At 52.2% G+C, this 13,801-nt stretch overlaps 1 protein-coding gene across 2 annotated transcripts in view; it reads right to left on the reverse strand.

Annotated features, from left to right (window-relative positions):
• The window catches only part of NDRG1 (N-myc downstream regulated 1), a 55,382-nt gene that overhangs the window by 7,734 nt on the left and 33,847 nt on the right, over window positions 1-13,801 (reverse strand). For both annotated transcript variants that reach the window (XM_049700324.1, XM_004265307.4), the window contains exons 6-13: window positions 11,954-12,016; window positions 11,091-11,151; window positions 9,909-9,995; window positions 7,654-7,710; window positions 4,768-4,871; window positions 3,202-3,258; window positions 2,317-2,368; window positions 1,045-1,092 (exon numbers count right to left, since the gene is read on the reverse strand). In XM_049700324.1, the coding sequence (XP_049556281.1) occupies window positions 1,045-1,092; window positions 2,317-2,368; window positions 3,202-3,258; window positions 4,768-4,871; window positions 7,654-7,710; window positions 9,909-9,995; window positions 11,091-11,151; window positions 11,954-12,016 (529 nt within the window). The remainder of the gene's footprint in view (window positions 1-1,044; window positions 1,093-2,316; window positions 2,369-3,201; window positions 3,259-4,767; window positions 4,872-7,653; window positions 7,711-9,908; window positions 9,996-11,090; window positions 11,152-11,953; window positions 12,017-13,801) is intronic.

Below are 13,801 nucleotides of genomic sequence, written 5' to 3' on the forward strand. Positions count from 1 at the left end.
TGTGGACCAGCTCCAAATGGGCACCCACTCTGCCCGCTGCCCTGCCCCGGGCCTGCCTTGCTGAGGGGGGCCTGGACATGTTACAGGTGGGGAAACACCCACCTCACCTGGCGCACCTGCTTTGGTTACCATCCGTCTCGGCGTTAACCATTACTTGCAGCTTACAACAGGCCGGGCGCTGTGCTAGGCCCCGTAGATGATTTCTCTGCTCCCCCAAAACCCTGGAAGGGACGACTGTCCCACTTTAGAGGCAGAAACTGGGCCAGAGAGAACTTGAGGAACTTGCAAAGTTCTGGCCAGGGTCTGTCTGACCGGAAAGCATTCACTGCACGAGGCCCTGGACACACAATCTCTTTAAAGACCCCTCAGAAGGAAACTGCAGGATTCAAGGCTTCAGGCCTGATGGGGCTCCTGGTTGGCCACGCTTGGTAAATGCTATAATTTCCAGAGTTGCTAGTAAATCACCAAACCCAAAGCCATCATCACTGCTTAAAGCCATTCCAGGCATGTGTGAATACTTATCCAAAGCCCAGGGTTCTGGAGCACTTGGGCAGCGAGGTGAGGATGGGGAAATAGGACTGGAAGGTCTCGGTGAGACTGAGTGGGGCTGTGGCCAGCCTACAGCCCAGAGTCTCAAGACTAAATCCCAAGGGCTAGCCTCAAGGTCAGCTAACTTGGGGCAGCCTTCAGCCCAACGGGAATGCAGCGACAGAACTCCAGGGGCCCATTCAGCAGGGCAGGGTGGTGCAGTGGGGACAGTCTGTCTAGAATCAGGCCCCACCCACACAATTCCTATCCATCCCTCTTCAGAGCACCACGGCCGGCAGCCCGTAAACTCCTGGGGTACCAGAGAGGGATCCCCTCATCTTTGCAGCCTTGGGTTACCAGCCAGCACCCAATAGATGTTTGTGAACAGACACATTAATTCACCATTTCTGTGATTTCTGACCACCAGCTTTGCCATAATCAGGCACAACTCAAGTTTGCAGGAAACTTAGGGATTTCTGAGAGAACAAATGTAACCCTCCATCATTTTCCCTGTACCTTGAGAAGAGTGGTCTTCGTTGGGTCCAGTTTCGAGTTGCACTCCACCTAGACAAGAAGAGGGAGAAGAAATTTGCAAATTGTCTACCTGGAGCCAAAGTCATAAATTTTCCCCCTCTCCCTGCCACCCTGCCACCATCACCAGGAGCTCCAGTATTCCTACGGTCATGGAAGAAAGAATGTGGGCTTTGGGATTCAACAGATGTGGCTTTAAATTCCAGCCCTACCATCACTAGCTATGTGACCTTGGACAAGTTACTTAACTTCTTTGAGCCTCAGTTTCCTCATCAATAAAATGGGGATAATATCTTTTTCAAAGGGCTGTTGTGAAGATGAGCTAAAATGTAGAAGGTGCTCCAGAAACGGCTACTAAACGAATGGGCTTGTTTCACCAGCTGCTGCCAGTAATTCTTCAGATTCAACAACCCCAGTCCCAACAACCATTCTTCAAATGAAATCATACCCACCAGGATGGTTTCTTTCTTCAGTTTGTCAATGACCCTCTTAAAAGTGCATCTAGAAGTGGGCAAAATACCCGCCCGTAACGTGTGATGTTCAAAATGCCTATGGTAGAATTATCACCTCCCTTAATGTAAAGAATATATCCTTATCGATGCATCTTATGATTATGTCCAGTGGACTAGATTGCAAGTAATTCATGGTTCATTTGGATTCCCCAGGTCTCTACTAAATGAACATTTGCTGACCCTGCTCTAGCCTACTGCACAAGGCATGTCACTACTCGAGGACTCTGCCCACTAGCCCCCAAGTCTCCCGTGTCCTCGGCTATGGGGGTGTTGGAAAGATGGAGTCCTGTTTTGCCTCCACCACATCACAGGTGGGAATTAAGGGGTGAAACGAGCCAGAAAACCTTTCCTAAGCCCCGCCCCCAGATGCCTGTCTGCCCCACCAGACGGATCAGGCTCCAACCAGGTCTGAAAGCTCCACCTGATTCCCAAACACGCAGACAGTCTCCTAGCCAGGAAGCCAAGCGGAAACACGCCCGTATAAACAAGCCAATGGGAGGCAGGTGAGGGGGCCTGGGAGAGGAGACAGAAGCCCCATGCCAAGCAACTAGGGCTGGCAGTCACCAGGGAAGGAGGCTGGTGGCTGGACCCTCTGACCAAAGGCCAATATGGCATCTAGAAGATGTCACTTGCCCTGATGGGGAGCAGAGGAGGGGAAGAGGGTGGGCAGGGAGACTTCATACCAAGGTAACTAAAATTGGACCGTTGAGTTAAGCACAGAAACCAGTGGTTGATTTCTACATACCACAGCGTCCACAGCAGGAGAACTGTCCCCAACCACCAACAAAGCAGGACACCTGGGGGCAGGGAGACAAGGGGGAGTTAACACAAGGTTCACTGAGAGATTCTCATGCTCCCAGCCCTGCCAGGCTGGGGCCAGAATTCTTAAAAAAAAAAAAAAAAAAATTGACTTTGTTTTCGCCAGTATCTTTGGCTCTTTTTACTACCTTCATTCTCTATCCTCTGCTTTATTCTTAGGAAAAAATGGGTTAGTAGTCATTTACACCTTAGTATGAATTTCAGCCAGAGAATTTCTATGCCCTGATGTTTTATTTTCAAGCACCCTCTCCGCGAGGAAGGATGAGTAGGACTTTGCCAGCAATCAAAGACAGAGATGAAAACGACATGCCTGACAGAGAAAATGGCATGTGCGAAGTTCAGGTGTCAAATAATACGGTTCACTTAAGGAACTATAAAAAGACATAGTTGTTACTATTGGAATCCAGGTGGCTGCACCCACAACTGTCTTTGCCTTCTAGCTCTATAGCGCACTTCAGGGTGGGTCCTATGTCTTATTCATCTCCAGGCTCTGTGAAGCGAAGCCTCACACAGCATTGGGCATAGCGTAGGTGCTTCATAAATTCTGTCCAGCTGTGGTTATTAGCATTCCTTGTTGGAGGTCCAAGCCTCCCCCCACAGCTCTCAGGGACACCCTACAAACCAAATTCCTGCACAAGGGGAAGACGAGTGAGGCTGGGCTGTGCCCAAGCCCTGGGCAGAATCCACGCAGTTCTCGCTGACTGGGCTGTCCTAGCACAAGGGGGGCAGTCCTGCCAAACTCAGAACTAAGGCGCTGCTGGCAACGGTAAGCACAGCTAAAGAGACGGTGCAGGATAGAAGGGCAACTCACTGCAGGGTGACCGTGTGGGTTCCGGGCATCGGCCGCTCAATCTCCAGGTCCCGCCGGCTACAGACAAACAACAAACATACCTGTACATCAGCAGACCCTCCCCTGGAGGAAGCCCCTCCCACCGAGCCAATCCCAGGAACTCCTGCACTGGCCGCTCTGGCAAACACCCACCTACATCCCACCCCAGCCTCTCTGGGTCCATAGAAGTGGCTTCAGAGACAGCGGGACTCATGGACCCCACCTCATTGTCCCCCAGGTGCTTTTTTCCTTTTATGTACAAATCGCACCCTCCTCTACAGAGGGTCCCTGCTTCCCGTCCCCCCTCGTAGGAGCCTCTACCTCCCAAATGGTGTCCAGGTTCTTCTCTTAGCCTCACTCTCACTCTCGCTCCCAACTCTGAGTCCTCTACATAGTAACCAAACCAACTCTTTAGAACTCAGACCTGATCCTTTCACTCCCTCGTTTTAAACCCTCCCATGGTCTCCCAATGTACCCAGTGTGGCTCCATTACTCTCCCCTGCAGACGGACACCAGCCTCTCCCTGCCTGGCAGCTCCCACCATGAGAGCCCGGAGCCAGCCCGGCTGCATTCAAGTCACGCTCCTCTGCTTCCTAGCTGTGTGACCCTGGGCAGGATGCCGAACCTCTCTGTGCCTTCACTTCCTCAGCAGGAAATGATGGTGAGAGCACCCCCATCATAGGGTTTTTCAGAGGCACCAGTTCGTCCCTGCAGCATGTGGGGCAGCGAGGGGTTGTTGCTCGTCTCCTCTGGGTGCCCACTACCCAGCTGAAAGCCTGCCCTCTCCAGTCCTCACTTAGCGCTTGCTGAATAAATGAGCACTCAGCCTCCGTGTCTTTGGTTACACGCTGGGGCCATTACCAGTCACCCCTGCACTGAGAGGCTGGGTGGAGGGTAAGAGAAAAGGGACACGAATGCCCTTCATGAAGCCAAGTTATTAGCATGTGAGAGACACAGAGCCCAGGAGGCTTATTCCTGCCCCCTCTGTGGGAGCCGCAGGCTGAGCTCCCTGGAGATTCCAGAACCCCTGGCTGCTCCCAGGGGCCCCGAGCTGTCCCCTCCCCTAGCTGAGCCCCAGACCAGCACTCAGGTATCCTTAAGAGGGCTGCGCCCTCGCCAAAGACCATGCTTGTGTGTCCTTATCCTTGGAGTGACTCCTTCACCTCCCAGCAGCCTCCCTGGATTCTTCCCGTCCTCCCCCAGGGCTTTGCTGCCTCCCTCTCAGCTCTCCCCACATCCGGCCCTTCCTTAGGGTCAGCGTTGGCACAGGCATGGACGCAAACCCTTTGCGATGTGACTGTTCCCACTCGTGCGTGCGCCCCTGGTGGTCTGGAGTAGAAGTTCAGTTTGCTCCTTGCAAAGCACTCAAAACTCCAGGAGGCACCTGACTTCCCAGGGGCCCTTACTGGGCACCCTTGTTCTGTTCATCTATTTGCTCAGGGGCTGCATCTTATATTAATTTTATAATCCCTCCTCTCTTGCCCCATGTTCGTTCCGGAACTACAAAAGGAGCCTGACAAATCGTGTGGCCCAGCGGCATCCTGGTACCTGTTGTAGACGTTGATGAACAGGTGCAGGTTGCCGGGGTTCATGTCATTCACGATGTGCTGGCGGCAGGTGTGGACCACCTCCACGTTATTCTGCATTTCCTCCTGCATTGACAGAGGGGAGAATGTCGTTCGTGGGAACTGCGACCACGGGCCGGTCACTACCCTCACCATTCTTCGGGTTATCCAGCTACGTCGTGAAGGCAGTAATGCCTATGCCACGAGCCTGCTGTGGAGCCTGAGGGAACCTTCAGGAAAGCGGGAGCCGCACCCAGATGCAGACTGATGTCTGGATATCAGCTGGGAGCGGAGGGAACGCAAAGCTGGGGGGCTAGCACGCCCTGCTGGGCTCAGACTTCAGGAGTTTTGATCTGGAGTCGGTCCTCTCGGCTCCGTCACTGCCCCTTAATTGGGCGAGTGCTTCACCTCTCTGAGCCTCAGCTCCCTTTTAAAAAAAAGAGTGGGGATGACATTACCCGCCTTCATCAAATTGTAGGATTTATCAGAGGTTGGCCACTCTGGAAAGCCCACTGTCAAGAGTAAGCATGGAGGCGACTGTTAGCAATTACTATTATTTTCTTTTTAATGGGGAGAGGTGAAAAGAAGCTTTTCATGTTTGCAAAACAAAACCAACTCATGCAACAGGAAGTTGCCGGAATGAAGGGCAATGTTGATTTCCAGGAGGGCCAACCAGACCTTTGCAGAAGGCTGGCCTCAGCCTTCCCTCTCCCTGGTTCCTTTTTGAATGTGAGCTGGGACAAACAAACAAGTTATGAGCTTGCTCTGTTTCTCATTTGTGCAACAGCGGATGCTACAGTTTTCATGAAAGGGCCTGATGTGATTGACAACAACCAGATCAGGAGCGAGAGGGAGAAAAGGGGGCCCAGTGTCTCCCTGAGCTGTGTCAAGACAGTCCACGGTCACTGAAGCAACAAAGAGACCAGCTTTTCCCCAAAAAACATCAGGAAAAAAATAGTCCGAGGAATTGTGCTGGGGTTACAGATTGAAACACAGCTGCGGCAACTTGGGGGTACCAACATATACCCCAGGTAATTTGGGGTACAGTCAGGCAAAGTTCTTACTCTATACTTGACACCCCTCTTCCAGGAAAACACAGATGCTGGCTCTGATCTTTCCCATATTGCTGTCAGATTCAGATTATACACTCAGGGTGGAGAAAATGTATTGCACACTGTGAAAGGAAGCATGAGAAAGGAAAGGGGACTCTAGTAGGCTACAAGGTGGCCCCAAGGACATGTTTCACATCAAATTCCTGGACTCTGCGAACGTTATTTGGAAAAACGGTCTTTGCAGACGTAATTTAAGTTAAGGATCCAGAGATGAGGTCATCCTGCCTTATGCCGGTAGGTTCTAAATCCAGTGACAAGTGTCCTTGTAAGACAGAAGGAGATTTGAAACAGACACAGAGAAAGCGCGCAAAGATGGAGGCAGAGACTGGAGTGAGACACCACAAGCCGAGGAAGGCTGAGGCTACCAGAAGCCGGAAGAAGTAAGGAAGGTCCCTCCCCTAGGACCACGGGAGGAGTGTGGCCCGGCCAGCACTCGGTTTCAGATTTCTGGCCCCCAGAACTGAGACAGGATATATTTCGGTTGTTTTAAGCCACCCAGTTTGTGGTCCTTTGTTACAGCAGCCACAGGAAACTAATACAAGGACCAAACACAGTGCACACTTCAGCAGCCCAGCAAAACCTCTGCTTCCCTGGGTGTCATATGGTCACACGCCAGACGGTCACTCTTCAGCTAAGGAGCAAACAGTGGTGTGTAGGCCACACACAGTGAACAGACAAGTCACCTCAAGCTGGGCAACTTGAAGGCCACGTCACACCCCTGCATCAGAGCAGTACATCCTCCAGCCCAGCAGGAGGTACAAAGCCAGAGTCAGGGGCCACGCTGGCCGGGTGGCAGGGCAGAACCACACACCACTCGCGTGCTGCCAGGGGCTTGGTTCAGCCCATGCTCAGTGGGGATAAGTGCACCACAACCCGCCTGAGAGCCAGGCACCAGCAGAGGCACAGGTGGTTACCGGAACCCACACTGGAGCGATACTCATAGGTTCCAATCCCAGCCCCTCTCGCTGGCTGTGAGACCTCACACAGCTCACTCAACCTCTCTGGTCTCAGCTTCCCCGTGTACAACTGGGGAAAAAAACAGATCCATAACTAGGAATAAAAGGTCCTCCTCATACGGGTCATAGAGTCCTTAGGACCAAGGCCGACGCACAGCAAATTCCATGGATGTGTTTGCTGTAGGCTTTGTTATAGCCCAGAACTGGAAAGAACCCAAATGTCCATCAACAGGTGAACGGAGAAGCAGCCTCTGGTACACCCATACCATAGAACACCACTCAGCACTAAAAAGGGACGCACTCTTGACTCGCCCAATGACACGGATGGATTGCAAAATACTTTAACGCTGAGTGAAAGAGGTCAGATTTAAAGAGAAAAGAGCGCGTACTGATACTGTTTACACAGAAATCCAGGAAATGCGGATGGATCTGCAGTGACCCAAATCTACCTGAGGAGGAGAGAAGCATTACCAAGCGTCACAGGGCAAGTTCTGGGGGTTACGGTATTTCGTTAGTCATCTGTGATGGCTTCAGTGATGGTTTTAAGAATGTCAAAATTTGTCAAATTTGTCAAATTTCAATATGTGCAGTGTACTGCACTTCAACAAAGCTGTTAAAAAAAGACTTCTGTTAAAGGGAGAGCAAGAGAGAAGGAATGGAGTGACGATTGTGAATGAGTAACGATGGGCTATTTCAGGAGGGTCAGACGGAGCGGCCCCTCGCTGTGCCTGGGCCGTCTCTGCGCTCTACATGCCTGGCAGTACACGACTGAACAACACAACGACAGGCCACGCTGCTCACCTTCCCGAAGAGGTGAGACATCACCATGTCTGGAAGGGCTTGGGTCCATCCGGAGATCTGGGAGGACAGAAAGAGGGATTAGAAAGCCGGCGTTCATAGTAGCCAGACAAGGTCAGGCCAATCCCACTGCCCTGGGGGCGGAGCAGCAGTGTGGGCTCCCTGGCACTCAGGTCTGAGGACGCCCCTTTGATGGGACGGCGGTTACCTGTCTCCAGTTACTTACTGAACCTGGGGCCCTGGAAGGCAGGGTCATCGATTCCTTACTCTCAGAGCCCGGGGCACAGGAGATGCGGAGAAAATGCATCTGAACAAAGATCCCACGTACTCCCAGCTTTTGTCAGGCCTCAGTTCACCAAGTCCTCGGTAAAGGACTTCTAAACACACACTGAGCTCCCAGTCTACATGCCAGCATCTGCTTACCTCAAACTATATCACTCTGTAGATTTTCCCTCTTAAGCCAGTTTCCTCTCTCTGAATATACTGACCTTCTCTTCTCTACCTGCTCCTATCGACAATGCTAGGTATACAGCAGGAGCGCCATAAATGCTAGGCATACAGCAGGAGCTCCATAAATGCTAGCTGTGCAGGAGAAGCTCCATAAATGCTAGGTACACAGTGAGAGCTCTGTAAATGCTAGGCATACAGCAGAAGCCCCATAAATGTGTGTTGGCCAACTTCAGTGTCAGGCAGGAACCCATAGGCGAGAGAAGCTCTAGACCTGGGGGACCTAGGCTGACCCATCTGCCACCTCCTAGCTGTGTGGCCCTGGAAGGGTAGCGGAGCCACTGGACCTCAGACCTCTCATCTGTAACCAGGATGCCAGGAGCTTCAGAGTCACAAGGCCAAGGTGAGGGTTACACACAGCAACTACACAGGATAAGACCCCAGTGCCTGACACACACTAGACCCCCAAGAGAGGTCTTCCTCTTCCAGGGCTGGGGCTGGAAAGGAAGGATATGGTGCAAATACTAAAAACCCCCAAACAGCCCTCGGGCTCCACTTTAGCCAGTGGTCAACGTCCCAGCCCCCATGTCTGGCTCAGAACAGCTACCAAGAAGCCAAACTGGCCAACTGCAGTGCCATTGCCTTTGCTGGAAAAAAAACCCAAAAAACAGGGAGTGTGTTCCGCTTCTGAATATCACGCCGGTGGGAGGAAAGGGCTCCCTCATCCTGGCGGAATGTTCCAGGAAGGAATGAAATATCACAGTGGCCACGATGGGCTGGGAAGCAGGGGGAGGGAGACCCCTTCAAACCCCCTGTCCCCAAGAGCCGTCCCAAACTTGGCAAAAACACACTTTCAAAATGAGAAGCCAGGATCACCCCGGCTTGAAAGTCTGTCCTGTTAGAGTTGGAATGGTTTCCCCCTCTCCTTGGCAAATACTGGGGCCTTTATGAAAAAAAACAATCATCTTTTTAAAAGATAAACAAGGAACCCAGCCAGAGCACAGCTTCCTGAGACAGCTCGGGCCCTTTCCCCAGCCAGGGATGTGTCCTGCTAGCTCTGCATTCCCAGACCCGCGGTGCTTGGGTCTCGGCGGGCATCTGACACCTGCTGATGGAGAGACGGGGCCGGCGGTGAGCCCAGCTCAGAGGTGATTCCAAGCACCACAGAGTCCAAGGGATCTGGTTTGGCCCCAGTTCTCCCACTGCCTGGCTCTGTGCGGCCCTAGACAGCTTCCTAACCCCTGCGACCCTCAGTCTCCTCCTCTGTAAAATGGTTTTAACGATCCCCACTCCTGGAGTGATTGAGGATTGAATGAGGTCATGAAGGTATAGCCACGGAGAGTAGAAAGAGAACTCGATAAACATTCAACACTCGTCAGCTAATTATTATTATCGTAAAGTTAAGTGGCATAGAATCAGTACCAGATACGTTATTTCTTTTTCATTAATAATATGTAGGTGACTGGGGTGACAGGCATCTGTCTTGTTCATCTTTTTATTCTCAGCATCTTGATCTAAGCCCAACATATGCTAAGTCCCCAGGCTGTCCTTATCAAAGCTGGCTCGGGACCCATGTCCCACTGGTATTGCTGGCTTGGACAGCAGTGTCCTATTGAAATCTGAACGGCACATGGCTGAGGTCACGTTCACTACTCAAAGCCAAGCGGAGGAAAGCTGCCTTCTTTGCTGGGGGTGGTGAAGGGGTGGGGCTAGGAGAGGTCTCTTGCATTTTGTGCTCCAGGCAGAGTCAGGCACACCTGCCCCTCTGCAGACTGGGACACCCCTTGCCCGACCCAGGCCCCCAGCCTCACCTTGGAGGCGGCCCAGTCCATCCAGCCTTCCGCGCAAGGGTTCACGTTAATGAGGACGAGGCCCTCCACCATCTCAGGGTTGTTCAGCTGCAATTGGAGACACGAAGTGAGAGAGACAACCTAGCCATCTGAGAGACTGTGAACTTTAAAGTCAAACCAAAGACTGAGAAAAGTACCAGAAGAGGACCCGTGTAGACCCCCAGAGCAGGCTGCTGCTCTCGACACTGCCCCCCTTCCAAAACTGAGGTTCCAGCTTAGTAGACACTAAATGGGGCTCCTGAGAGAAGGGAAAGAGGAAACCATAGGAGAAGTAGGAGCACACGTGCTTGGCAGACCTACGTGGGACAAGTCACTTCACGCTGCTGCCCCTCAGCTTCCCTAGCTGTGAAATGGGTACAACATACCATGGCCCTCATAAATCAGACAAGCTAATCAGCTCTTCAGTAATCAGTAAGAATTCTATTACTTCTCAGAGATATGGAGACAGAGACCTAAGATACAGTTGAGACCTTATTTTATCTGCTCAGAGCCTAGACAGCCAGACCATTTTGTATTCGTGCCAGCATGCCTAACCTCTAGCAAAGTCCAGCAAATAATAGCCCATCAGATTACATACGGTTGAACAAAATGAGCATAACTGCATTTTGAAACAACCGTTTGGTAAGGCTCCAAAGGACCCAGCAGCACCTGACCGGGACCCCTAGTAACGTAAGTGACATCTGTCATGTTAGCACATATATCTCTGATTAGCTTAGAGTGAGTCAGGGTCCAAGAGTTCCCTGACTACAAAACCTGTGCAGCTGTCACAGAAGTAGCCCAGTAGAGTACTCAGTGACATGAGGACCCGGCCACAATCACCGCGAACCGAGCGAAGATGATGATAAAAGCACATGTCTCGTGTGGCATTTCAGCGAAGGGAAAGAGCTGCTGGTGTGTACATGAGTGCACACCCACACACCCCATGTGCATATGTAACTCTGGACCACACACCCCGAAGTGCACTGTGGCTCTCCTTTGGGAAATGGAATTATGGCTCATTTCTTTTTCCCTTTGGGGAGTTTTTTTTGGTGCTTTTCTAATTTTCTTCCTTAATCTTGAATTAATTTTCTTTAAAACATATATATATATTGTGCATATATATATAGAGAGAGAGTTGTTTTTTTTTTTAATGAAAGAACTCACAGCAAATCGAGTGAGGATGTAGGCACCCGCTCCGGTTCCCATGCCAATGATGCTTTTCAGTCTGGAAGGAGAAATAAAAGTTCATGTCCCAGAAGGAGTGAGCGATGGGAAGCGCCCTTTGAAAACCTTCCCCGCCCCTTGCCCTGAGGAACCTCATCTCCCCAAGGGTGTGTCGTGGGCATCGCTGAGGGTGGCTGGCAGGCTAGACAAAGTGGGACCACGCTGCCATACGTGCCCTGCAGGACCTGCAATGCATCATGCTTTATGTCTGGACAGAAGACCATGACCTTGGAAAGACTCATGCCTTTTCCTCACTCCTCGCCCGACCGCGGCCAGGCTCTGACAGCCCCGCTGTCATTTCCGGGAAGGCCTATTTACCAAACTGCTTCTTCCCACTCTCCAGCTTCATTTTGGATTCTAAAACTTGGAATGAAAATGAATTGGGCAAGAACATGGAGGTGTTCTCATCGTACAAAAGGCTCCACTAAGAGGTTTCCTTGAGCCCTGAAGAAATAAAGGCCTGGAGGGAGACGTTAAGCGTTCAGGCAACCCTATTCCAGAATGTTCCATGGGAAAGAGAAAGCAATAAAAGAAGAGAGGCTAGGAAAGGATGGGTGGAGTGGCTGTCATCGGGTGATGGATTTTGACTCAAGGAGAAAAGCCCAACTTGCAAGAGGCAGATGGGAGTAAAGAGACTGCATGAAAAACACTGTCTGCAGAGTATAACAAGCTGATTTCTTCCCTGATCTTTAAGCATTAACCTAGATTTCAGTGCTGGGGCCAGATCAAGACCCCAGGAGAGGCAGAAGCTAGAGCTCACCCTTCTCTGCAAGCTGGTGGGGGAGTGGATCCCTCACTCTTACCCAAACTGGTGAAGGACTCCGGGCAGCATTTCCGCCAGCTGGTCCATGGAGGGGTACACGTACCTTGGGAGAGGCCATGCAGAGGCAGTTAACAAAAGCCGGGACCTCAGCGGAAATGAACAGTGCAAACGAAAACACACTTGATAGGCGGAGACCGTGCAACAAACCGCCCCGTGCACCCAGACTCCCCAGTCTAGTCCCCGCCCGTGGCCCCCATTCCGAGCACCCCACCGCGTACACAGCCTGCTCCTCTGAGCAAGGATGCTCTCCAGGCCAATTCCCCCACCTTTTACTTTGTAAAGTGACCCTTTACAAACCACTTCCTATGTTCCAGGTCCCACAACAAGCGTTTGATGAGCATTGTAAGCTCATTTAATCTTTACAACTAGTCTGTGAGGTTGCTATGATTTCCCTCATATAAAGATTGTAAATATCATTAAGGCTAAGAGATAAGTGACTTGGCTTCGCAGACAAGCAGGGATTTGGAGCTCTCAGGATTTCAAGGCCCATGTACTCACTTACCTTCCCAAAGGAGGCCTCCTGGCAGCCCTCCCGTGAAGCCCTCCTGACCTTGGGGAAGCCCCTCCCTCTCATCTCCTCTCCCCAAGAGATGCTTGAGAAGAAGCCTGGGAGACAAGGCAGAGAAGGCAAGCCACCCTGATTGGCTGGACACAGTGGCTTCGGGAAACGGATACCCAGGGCGATTTTAAGGCACAGGGATGCCTCGACTCGCACACCTTCCGGGACCCCTCCTCCTGTTAACAGAGGGCTGGGGGAGCTCCTCTCTGTTCAAAACTGGCCCATGACAGCAGGTACCGAGGAGGGTGACAGTGGGGAGGACTCACACTGGGTCACCAGGGAGCCTGCAGGCTGCCTGGGTCTGTACATTAAGGCGAGGGCTTCCCCTTGGCAGGAAACAAGTTTCCCATCATCCCCTCCTTAGCAGGGCCTGGAAAGGGTCTCCTGTTCCCACTGTGCCCACCTTTCCAATGGGGACAGCAGAGGCCGCCTCCCAGGCTGGATCCTTCTCGGCCAGCAGGTTCTCCTTCCAGATTACCTACCATTTCTAGACTGGCTCTCCTCTTAGCCTTTGCACATGCTGTTCCCTCTGCCTCCCCAGAAGCAAGTGTATGCTCACCTCCCTCGAATTTCCAGAAGGAAGCCCTAGAGCCTTTGCCCGGCCAGGTGCCTACAACCCTAGCCAGAGTTCCCACACATTTTCTTTCCCATCTTCCTGGAAGGAACTTGAAGATTTGTCCTTTTCACCAAGGTCTTGGCTGTCATCAGGGAGTCTGGCCCGTTTTATGGAAAGCGAGTCCACACGGCACGCTGTGTTAGGAGCCAGCTCCTCCGAGTGTCCCGTGATCCTGGAGGCAGGTCCCTGGGGGAGCCGTCAAGATACCTCACAAGACCCACTCGGTCTAGGTGCTGGGGGGAGGGGGGCTGACGCCCACTAGAAGGCATTCCACAACGCCGACTTTGGGGCTCAGGCAGGCAGGAAGGAGTCCCTTCGACAGAGGAGCTGTTGGGCCTTTCTCATGCCAGGCTCCTGGCGAGGCAACGGGAACCCACGTGAGCAGAGCAGACACGGTCCCGTGCAGGAGCCGGGGGGCAAGTCAGCAGAAACAAATACGCGTAACTCATGACGGTGGCGACCACCGGGGAGGGGAAGGTGCTGAGAGCGGGAGGCTGCAGCAGCGAGATCTGTTCTGACCAAGTGGAGGGCTTCGTGGAAGACGTGCCGTTGAAGGGGACGTGGGTTGGGGGGAGCTTGAGGACTGAAGGGTGTAGGGAACGTTCTAGGCTGGGGGACCAGCATGTGCAAAAGGGAGAGAGCCAGGAAGGCCC

The sequence above is a fragment of the Orcinus orca genome, chromosome 17, assembly GCF_937001465.1.
Source record: "Orcinus orca chromosome 17, mOrcOrc1.1, whole genome shotgun sequence".
Lineage (NCBI taxonomy): Eukaryota > Metazoa > Chordata > Mammalia > Artiodactyla > Delphinidae > Orcinus > Orcinus orca.